This window comes from Colletotrichum paranaense, assembly GCF_030867605.1.
Source record: "Colletotrichum paranaense strain IMI 384185 chromosome Unknown Scaffold_2.1, whole genome shotgun sequence".
NCBI classification, from domain to species: Eukaryota; Fungi; Ascomycota; class Sordariomycetes; order Glomerellales; family Glomerellaceae; genus Colletotrichum; species Colletotrichum paranaense.
This window is the reverse complement of record NW_026848960.1, coordinates 3,485,772-3,496,066: the sequence shown is the minus strand read 5'-3', so window position 1 is coordinate 3,496,066 and position 10,295 is coordinate 3,485,772. Positions and strand designations below refer to the sequence as shown.

The following is a 10,295-nucleotide window of genomic DNA, read 5'->3' as shown; positions in this document are numbered from 1 at the left end:
ACTAAAGTAAATGCTCTTAACGTGAGGTAGGCTTGATATTCCGCCTAATTTAGCATCAAATTGGACTTAGGACAGACTGTTTAAGAAGATCTCAAAAATACATAAACATCTTGTTGCTACAACTTTCCAGATTTAAGTGGACGCCATCGAAACTGACCAATGACGATATTTTCAGTTCAGAAAGGCGTCGCGACTATTGCCCACCTGAGGAGGATCATGAACACCACTTCCAACAAACAGGCATGAATCAAGATGGAATATCTGTTGTTCAGTCGGGAGAGAGAGGATGCAACACGTTTGCGGAGCTCCTATGGAATTTTGTGCAGTTTCAACTGAAGAAGGACTTGGCATAGCCTTTGAATGTTGTGTACCTAAATGAGGTAGACTCTAACTGAATCCTCTCTTCAAAAAAAGGCGGATTTATATGTACATGATGAAGGGAAGTTGACTCTACTGAACCGCGAAGACAAAATAATTCAACCACCGCCGGTGAAAGGCTCAGCTCGTGTACAAACAACTCCAAAACTCCCACTGTCTAGAATGGTATCTCTTAACCCTACCGCTATTCCAATATGTACAAAATGAAAAGAGAATTTGAACTTTAGAAATGCCAAAGGTTGGCTAAAAACAACGCTGTTGCCAAGCTGAAAAGCCGCCACATTTGATGACGGCATTTCAGCCCAGATAGAATGTGTAAGTGTGTGTGGGGCAACGCCGGACCCTCAGACTATTGCCCAAGCTGCGGCCAAGATCAACACGAGCGCCGAGGACTTGGTGACAAGGCCGCCGAGCAACTTGGCACTCGCATCGCTGGTCTTGACCGCATTGCAAGATAACGCTGAAAGCTTCCCCTCAGGATCGGGCCAGGTCCCGTTCTGGCAATTTGCACGAGTGAGCATCGCCGCCTTGACCTGCGTCTCCAGAGCCGCGTCCATCTTGATTTCACAGGCCTTAGACGCGGGCTCCTTGTCCGATACTACGGGGCAGATATCGCCATAGTCGTGGCTGTTGCCTGTGATTTGGAAACTGCCGACAAAGTCGGGGCAGGAAGTCGTGTCGACAAGAGAGGGGATCTGTCCGTTGGGATCGGTTGTGAAGAAGGCGGTGCCGTTGTACGAGACGTCGTAGACTTTTGACGACGGGCCCTCGCCAGTAACGTTCTTTGGACAAGCGCTGAACATGGTCGCCGTGTATCGTAGGCGGAACTCCCGCTGCGTCGCGTTGACCAGGTCTCTCCGGGAAGCGTCGATGATGGTATATGTATCAGCGGTTTTGTTCTTGGCCTCGGTTTGCCAGACGCCCGAGCTGAAGAGCTGCCCCGTATCCGCATCGTTGATATCGGTGTACCCCGTGAGATCCCACTTCACCCAAAAGTTGTAAAAGTTCTTTTCGTCAGACTCTGGCCAGAGCTTTGAGGCGTTTTGAACGGCGAAGACAAATGGAAAAGGCCAGACGGGCTTGTAGGTGCTGCCATTGCGCGGGAAGATAAGGTCAACTTCGACGGAAGCCGTGGGCGTCGTTGTTATCGTCGCCGCAGAGCTGAAACCCGTAAAAAATGTCAATAGCTGCAGCGAGCGGCTGAGTGAGACGTGCATGGCCAATTCTTTTGATGTGTGATGTGGTTTGTCTTTCAAATTTCAGAGAGAGTGTGACATGCCGTCGGGGGAACACAAGTTCAGATAAAGGAACCAAAAACGTGGGAATGTCGTCCTTCGGAAAGTAAATATAGATCGTCCAGGCACCCCGAGTTACCCAAGGGGGCTGATCGTCATTTACATGACATGTCACCACCGGGCTGCGGCACGGCCGCACCGGGGGTGGAAACTGGGGCCAGGGTTACCCGGGATGGGTTGCTGAAGTTTACGAAGACAACCTTTCCGATTTTCCGTGTCAAGAAAACTTAATTGAGAAGCGGAGTGATTATGAGTGGACAAGACCGCCGTGTTTGCGGGTTTTCGTACAAAGATGCAATTTCAAACTAGAGACTCGGCGAAGAGCCTCTGGCGCCATCAGCTAAAGCCCAAAGTACCTAGTTTAGTGTTAAATAACTCGTTTTTGGCTTTTAAATCGCAAAGCTTGGTCACGATACCAAGAGAGTGAGTAAGGCAGAGCTTTTTTATTGGTTGCGATTGCATCACCAGTAAGCCCACACAGGGGTCGCAAGCCACGCGCAGTTAGCGTGTAAGTCGGTGCTCGTATCGGGCTCTCGATATGTCCATCTTACCCTTGACGGTTCGTTCCTTTTGCCCATCCGTCATTTGTCTAAAGCTGATCCCGCGAATCCTTCACTCCGTTGACAGCCTTCACAATACTGGAGTTGATCCTTCAATTATCGCTAGCGCCAAGGCGTACATGGTCTAGTGCTGACCCTACCAAGCAACACGGCCACACTTGATTTGGCCAAGATACGGGTCTTTGGCTCGTGTGCCTGGCGGTTTGGCGGAATTCCATTACCAGCCTAGAGCAAAAGAAATCACAAAGTGTCGAATACCAGATTACGTCAATAACGAAGGAGTTTTGGTTTGAGATTAACAAAACGAATTGAGTTTAGCTACAGGCATCGTGCCTGATTGCGGCTCTACAAAGCCCCGCGAGCAATCTTCTCGCTTTTCTCGCTTTCCCCAAAGGCCCACAACTCGAAAAGATGACTCAACCGCCCACAAGACTACTTCCTCCAGATTAAAGAAAACATATAAACAAAGAAAGCTAAAGAGGCTTCGACGAACGTTCTGCAACGGCGCGACAACAATGTCTCACGTCTACAGGCATTAAGCGGCATCTGGAGCCGGAATGCCCCACACAAACGACAGCGCGCTGCCCACAACGTGGGTTCCGTCAGACCACACGAGTCTGCCCCAGGAAGTAGCGTCGGCGGTGGGCGGGGAGCTCATCGTGACAGTCAGCTCGAACGTCTTCTTCTCTCCAGCCGCCTCAAAAGTGAGAGTCTCGGGCGTCACAGAGGCTTTGACCAAGTCAGCATCGTTGAGAGAAATGTCGGCTTTGTACGTGCCGGCACCTCCGACGTTGGTCACGGTGCGCTTGAAGGTGGCGGTGTAGGATCCGCCGGAAGCAGCGGCGCTATCGTACAGGGCAGAGAAGGACGGGTAGTTGAGGTCGTAGACGCTGTAGGTCTGGTTGGACGCGCAGGTGAAGTTGCTCCTGGTGATGGCGGTCGTGAAGGCGACGGTCGAGTTGACGGCGCAGAGCCAAGGGAGGTAGTCAGTGGGTGCGATGTCGTAAACGAGACCCGGGTTCAGGGCGGCGACGGGGTCCACGTGGCCGTTTCCGTAGAGGAAAGGAGTCGCGGCCTTGGAGTCGGAGGAGTCCAGCAGGGGGGTCTTGGCACCCTTGGTATTGGTGTAGGCGGTTGTCATCATGGCTGAGCGGATGGCGGCCGGGCTCCATTCCGGACGGCGGGCCATGATCCAGGTTGCAAGACCGCTCAGGTGAGGGCATGACATGCTCGTACCTGAGATGACGTTCTGGTCGACCTTGCGGGTATCAATATCAAGACCGGTAGGTCCAGTGCCGGCCCAGGCTGCCAGGATGGAAACACCAGGTCCCTGTCATTGTGTTAGTCTATTGACAATCTTACACAGCCTCTCTCTCAACTTGATGTTGTTGCTCGTAACGTACCGTGATATCCGGCTTCAGGAGCTGCGGGACGATGTAGTTCGGGCCGCGCGAGCTGAAAGCTGCCATAAGCGGAGCCGGGACTCCGAGTCTAGTGCCCTCAAAGTCCAAAATAGCCGTGCCGTTGCCGGTCTTTGCGTAGGCCTCCACCTCGGCTCCGTCTGAGGCAGTGAGGTGCAGGGCAGGCAGGATATGAGCGTCGGCAATCAGCTCATCACCGTTAGCGGGTGCATTCACGAGGACCATACCGCGACCACCGGCGGCCTTGACGACGCCGCCCTTCTCGGTTCTGCCGTTGTTTCCGCGCACGCAGACTACGACCTTGCCAGCAACCTTGGCGGGGTCAAGGCTGTCTGCTAGGCAAAGGTTGGCGTTGGTGACATTGCCCTTGCCCGCCTGGCTTGCGTGGACGAGGGGGAGGACCTCGCCAGCCTGAAGAGGCGTGATATCCGTGACGGAACCGTTGCTGTAGAGAGAGAAGCCGGTGTAGTTCTTGCCGTTGCCAAGGGTAACATGAGCAGGGAAGTCACGGTCAAGCGTGCTTGCGGCGACGGTCAGAGCCCAAGGGGCCTACGAGAGTGTTAAAATACCACACCAATGGAGCAAAGCGAGAAAGGAGAGTTGAGGCGAGAGATACTTACAAGGTTGGCAACAGTGCCTGCTCCCGGACCAGAGTTGCCGGCAGACATGGCGACGAAGATACCCTTCTGGACGGCAGCGAACGCACCGAGTGCTGAACCATCATCCTCGCTGAAGGAGGGCTGATCGGGGCCGAGAGAAAGAGACATGACGTTGACGCCATCCTCAATGGCCTTATCCATAGCCGCGAGGATGTCAGAGTTGAAGCAGCCCTCCTTCCAGCAGACCTTGTACATGGCGACACGGGCGTGCTCGGCCATACCGCGAGCTGTACCGGAGGCCTGGCCGAAAAGGCTAGCGTTCGGCACGGCGGCTCCAGCTGAGGTGGACGAAGTGTGCGTACCATGTCCGTCGTCGTCTCGGGGGGATTGGTACTCTCCGGTCCAGTTGAAGGAGCCGGTGTCGTTGGTGACGGCGGCGACGTACCCCTTGTAAAAGGCCCTCGCGCCAACGAGCTTCTTGTTGCAGCTGGTGGCCGGGAAGTCCTCGCTGATTTCGCACTCGCCCTTCCAGTTGGCAGGGATGGGTGGCATGCCGTCATCCTTGTAGCTGGGGTTCTCGGGCCAGACGCCCGTGTCGAATATGCCAACGATGAGGTTGGACTCTGGGTTGGTGCCGTTGTAGTCGTCTCTCTCGTCCAGGTAGCTGCCGACGTCGAGCCCGCGCCCAAGGAGCGAGGCATCGTCGATGCCTAGAAAGTTCGGGGTTCTGCTGGTGTGAAGGCGGTAGGCCTTGTCAAGAGTGACAGACAGGACGTCGTCCCGGTCTCTCAGGGCGTCAGCTTGGCCATCTGTGATCTTGGCGGCGTATCCGTTGACCGTGTTCTCATAGTGGTAGAGCACGTTGGCAGGATCGGCGGAAACGGAGATGAGGGAAGAGTCGAACAGATCTCTGCGTCGGAGACCGGAGGCCCCAGTGTGCTTCATCTGGACGATATACGTCTTGCGAAGCTCAGCACCATAGGCGGCCCCCGCGAAGAGGGTGCCCAAGAGGAGGGTGAGAGAAGTCTTTGCCATTACTGCGGTGTTGTCAACTCAATCTGGAATTGAGTCCTTGGCGTATGAAGGAAATCTTGACGCTGGAGACAGGACGTCGTTGCATTCCACATGCCAACCGGACAGCTCTATATACTCCAATGTGACATAGCTTCCACGGACGGTGAATTGCTTCCCCATGTCAGGGGCGGAATGAACAATACCGTGGCACCATATCGGCGGGATCTAGCCCTTGAGGGTCTCGCAATCTGCACCAGTAAACTTCTCGTACCTGGCGATCTCGCAAATAAGCGAAGCCGACATGCAGTGACCAGTCCCAGGAACACCGTTCGTCTGCACGTGTATCCGTTAACGACCTACCCTTTGCGACCTTAGGGCCGGGATAAGAAAGCTTGAGATAATGTAACCCAGTGGTTTATTGTTGTTCTGATTGGCTAGAGACTCCGCAACTTGCGGCAGTCTACCAACACTCAAATAGAGTGCCAGGCAACCTTAATCATAGGAACTAATGTTCGTCCGACGTTGCCGACTGTCGAAGATTTGCGCTAATCAACCAAGAAAGTTTAGCATAACGTTGCCCACCCCGGCTGGGAAATTGCCATGTAGCATCCCGCAGAAACCGGTCCATTGTCACACCCGAATCTCGGTGCTTGGTGCAAGACCGCAGAGCTCCAGGTGGTAGGACGGGCACTGCAGCCTGGAGTCAATGCATAGGTTCCGTAGGCATACGTGATTTCTAGATGCGGGGGAGTCCTTTTGCTTCACGATCAATCCAATGACGAGCGGAATTTCACTAGCGGCGGTTATTCTGTCGTGTTTTTGGTGACTTGAACACACAAGTCCACTCAGTAAAGTTCAGGTCAACTTCTTCCGGTAGCTTTTCGCTAACCAAATGCCATCATATCTGATAGATTGAAAAGCGCTCACTCTCAATGGCCTTCCTCTTCTGGATTTACGTTTTTGATGACTGTCGGAACGGTTACTGATTGGTCACAAATGGCAAATACCATGCGGCTCTGCCGGCGCCGACGACCTACGACGGGGCTGCCATTTAATGAAGCTATCTTGAATTTATAAAATCATCGTTGCGCTGGACGATAGCCTTTCAAGACCTCAGTAGCTGCACAAGTGTATCGGGTCCAGTACATCCAGTGTCTAAATGTGTACTCAAGTATTTACTTCTATCAACAGCTCTTATCACAACCAATCTAACTTACATACATCAAAGGGTCCGAGGCGGTTTAGGTGCCCCAGTCTTAACGGGCTGTGCGAGAGGAGCACCAGCTTGTGCCTTGGCCATGGGGCAGAATTTCTTCTTGATGGCACCGGCATTACCGTTGGTGTCCAATGTGCCCAGCATGCTCGCGAGCTCGCCCATTCGCTGAGCAATGGAGACGAACATACCAGCTGCGGCAATGTTAGTTCATATTTTGAGCCCTGGGAAAGTAAGTGGATGACCGACCTTCAGCGTGCCACAGATAATGGCAATGGAACGCCCAAACACCCGGGTTGTCTGCTGTTATGCGGATTACCAGGTGTGAGTATCCTGGGATTGTGATCGTGTCACGGCGCATCGGGTTGTCAAAGTTCCATGTAGTCTTGCTGGCTCCGAAAAGGCCATTGCCCCAACCAACGACTTGGAAGTTCTGGCCTATCTATAGATTAGCACGTTGGCGGAGAGTAGAGATAAGTTTGTGAGTAAGTACCACTAGATAAACGGTCAGTCATGGGTTCAGAGTTGATGGTTGTGAAGCAACTTACTGCAGATGCCAAGGGTGTACCATCATTGCGTCAGAGTTGACTACGATTTGAGCAGCTTTGTCGTCTCGGGATACCAAGACGAACTGATCCTTTCCGAAGTCTAGTTTCGGCTGAGGCGAGTTCAGGTTCTCTGGTGTGATGTCCTGCTGCATCACCTTCCACAGCGAGGCATCGTCGGTCAAAGGTGTATACAGAGTCTAATCGTTGTCAGCAGGGTATTATTCAGCAGATCAGTCAAGAAGTTCTTCCAACTCACATCATTGACGTGTGTACGAACGACGTCGTTGACGCGCTCCTGCTTGAACGTGAAGTAATGGTAGTTCCTGTCGCCAACGTCGTAGGCCGGCCTGCTCCTGACAGGCTTTGGAAGGTTGTGCGGCAAATCCTCGCACCTGTCTCCCCATGGCTCATTGCCTACGCCAGGGTTCGAGTTGGCGTTGAGATCCCACGCCTTGCCAATCGGCGGGACGCCAAGGTCCGTCTCGTCATACGATAGGATGGCGGTGGCCCCGAAAGGTGTGCCGTGCATCATGCCCGCCTTATGGTTCTTGTGGGACATGTGGAAGCACCGCACCGCGGCGTCGGCACGAATCAGGTAGTTTCCGGCAGTCTGGTTGGCGTGGACGAGGACTGAGTAGCGTTGACCGGGGTTCATGTACACGCGGGATGTGGCGATTGGAGCGACCTCGACGCCGTCAATCTCGACGATTTGCAGAGGGTGGTCGTCAACCGTGACAAAGATGGGAGTTGATGTGCCGTGGTTGATGAGACGCAAACGAGCTATTGAGCCACTCTTGACCCGTGTATTGAAGAGGGAACCCCACGTGCACTTGGGGGGAGGCGCACCATCTCTCGGGGTGTTGTGGCTTCCCGTGTTCTCCATGTTGTGGCCGCTATGGTCCTCGCCTGACTTGGCCTGGTTTGTGTCATGGCCTTCAATGCTGGAGCAGTTGAATGTGTTCTTGCCATTGATAATGACGTTGTCAGGAGGAGGCTCTCTACCGGGCTTCTTAGGGGCCCAAGGTGGATTGGCGCTTAGGTACTGCGTCAGGAGCTAGAAATCTGTGAGAACCGAATGAGAGTAATAGAGGCTGAGTCAACTCACAGTGCCTCCATATTCATGAAAGAGATCTCCGACCATCACAATCTTGTCATCATCCACAGGGGGGATCTTTTCATCCGGATCGTGGATGATCTACATTGCAGAAGAGCATGTTAGTATCGTCAAGCGCTCACAAGCCAGGGCTTCACCAGCGATGTCCCATGAATCAGTATGGAAGAAACCTTACCAATGGCCCAAAGAGTCCGTCAGTGACTTGCACTGAAACATGAGCGTGCCACCAGAACGTGCCCCGCTGGTCGGTGACATTGAATTCGTAAGTAAAGCTCTCGCCGGCAGGAATGGCACACTGGCTGACGCCAAAGACACCGTCCATCCAGACCGACTTTCTCTGGTCAATGCCGTGCCAGTGAATCGTGGTACTCTCCTTCAACATCTGGTTGTGCACCGTGACACGGATGGTGTCTCCCGTGTTTGCCTCAATGAGAGGGCCGGGAGATTGTCCGTTGACGAGGATCATTGACTTCTCAAAGCCGTCGGGTGAGTGCTGCTGCCGCGTGATGTTGAACACATACTCCCGCATCGACGTCACATTCGACACCTGGAATCCTGTCTGCAGATTGAACTGCTGATCAGGCGTCAAAATCACTTGCGGTGTTTGCGTAGGGACAAGAGAAGAAGTCGTTATTGGCGTTATCGTCGTCGTCAGTTCCGGCACTGGGTCCGCTGGCGGTGGTGGTGGCGGCGGCGGCGGCGGCGGGCTTTCTTCATGGTTGTCCTCATCGTGGGCCGGTTCCGCCGGCCGGTCCTTGGTTTGTACGTTGAAGAATTGGGCGAAAATGAAAGGAATGAGTGTCAGGATGGACACGCAAGTGAGTACCATGATCCATCGAAACGTCTTCTTGTGGCCCGCATGGCGTCGGTAGTGGCTCTTCTCGCCGTAGTCGGCTGAGTCGGGAAGCAGGCGATCCTCCACGTCAGTCTCCGACGACGATCTGACACCTAGCATGGGGTCTTGCTCGTCGCGCGTCCCGTCCCGCGGGACCAGGCCGGAGCTCATGGTTGCTGCGCTAATGAGGGAAGGTATACAAATATGACGGCTCAAAAAATGTACACAACGAACCTGGGTTCGCTATCAGAAAGAGAGAAAACAAACAGAACCAACAGCAAGACGCCCGGGTTTCTAGCAATTGATGTTCGCCATACAACCTTCGCTGCGTGGCTTGATAAGAAACACGAGAAAACGAAGAACCACGTGGTAAAAGGGGCAAACGGCCGGGATAAAGGAAAAAGCCACCACTAAGATGCAACGGGGATCCTCTCCTTTTGCTTGTATCCGATCGGCGAGATATTCGGCGAAACGGGGTGATGGACTCCTGGATAAATCGTTCGCGAAAAGACAAGAGATAGGCCCCGGCGCTTAGCAGCTCGGTAGTTGCAACTTTTCTTTAGCTCTTCCGGACCTCTGGAAATTTTGACGCTATGAAACGCGAAACTGCGATCCAAACTATGCGGAAACTTTCAGCCAATTAGACATTTACAAAGATTCCAACCATAGTTCGTTGATCGACTTGCGTCGACTGCGTCGTCTTGTCAAACGAGTGATGTTTTCATGTGCATTCCCAATTAACCTGTCTTCCAGTCTTTGAAGAGACACTCCGCCTCTCTACGAAGACTTTGCAGTTGAAAATATGCGTCTGATAGAGGGGTGGTTTCGAGGTGCCAAGTTTCCGGTTGGTTCAGGGGCCCGTGTTCGGGAAAGTCTGACCACTATCGTTCGCTAAAGAGCCTCTCAATACAACGCCCAGAATCATCCCGTCTCGAGTTCCGGTGCATCGGAATAGGTGTTTCAATCACACGGTGTTCGCCTGTTGGCCCTTCCTCCAAACCTACTGTCGTGGTTGTGTGAATCATGAGAAATCTTCGATCACACTGCGAGTCTGGGATAGACTTTCTCCGTATGACCAAGAAGTATCAGGGTGTGACCCCCGCAGCTTCAATCGTCTCGGCGGCGATGGTCCCCTGATTGACAGGAGTGATCGGCGAACTGCTGTCCACTGTGTATGCCGGGATTGAATCGCTTGTTACTGGTTTAAGTGCATAACCTCCAGCCAAGCCAGGAGCCTGCTGAGTTGAGCTATGTTCTTAATTATCATCTGGCGCATCCCCCCAGAATTGATTGGTAACGGGCAATTGACATAGACTCT

General features: G+C 53.3%; 3 protein-coding genes across 3 annotated transcripts; all 3 read right to left on the bottom strand.

The window, feature by feature from the left end:
- Positions 1-722: 722 nt before the first annotated feature.
- Positions 723-1,595, bottom strand: CPAR01_03076 (uncharacterized protein; the record flags this gene model as incomplete). The annotated part of the gene is made up of 1 exon (XM_060487363.1): positions 723-1,595. The coding sequence occupies one exon, from the start codon at positions 1,593-1,595 to the stop codon at positions 723-725; it is 873 nt and encodes a 290-aa protein (XP_060354691.1).
- A 1,173-nt stretch (positions 1,596-2,768) lies between these two features.
- Positions 2,769-5,288, bottom strand: CPAR01_03075 (PA domain-containing protein; the record flags this gene model as incomplete). The annotated part of the gene is made up of 3 exons (XM_060487362.1): positions 2,769-3,563; positions 3,637-4,203; positions 4,275-5,288. 3 exons carry the CDS (start codon positions 5,286-5,288, stop codon positions 2,769-2,771), a joined length of 2,376 nt encoding a protein of 791 aa, XP_060354690.1.
- Positions 5,289-6,489: 1,201 nt separating this feature from the next.
- On the bottom strand, positions 6,490-9,148 carry CPAR01_03074 (multicopper oxidase; the record flags this gene model as incomplete). The annotated part of the gene is made up of 6 exons (XM_060487361.1): positions 6,490-6,674; positions 6,730-6,922; positions 7,049-7,225; positions 7,285-8,082; positions 8,134-8,223; positions 8,318-9,148. 6 exons carry the CDS (start codon positions 9,146-9,148, stop codon positions 6,490-6,492), a joined length of 2,274 nt encoding a protein of 757 aa, XP_060354689.1.
- Positions 9,149-10,295: the final 1,147 nt, after the last annotated feature.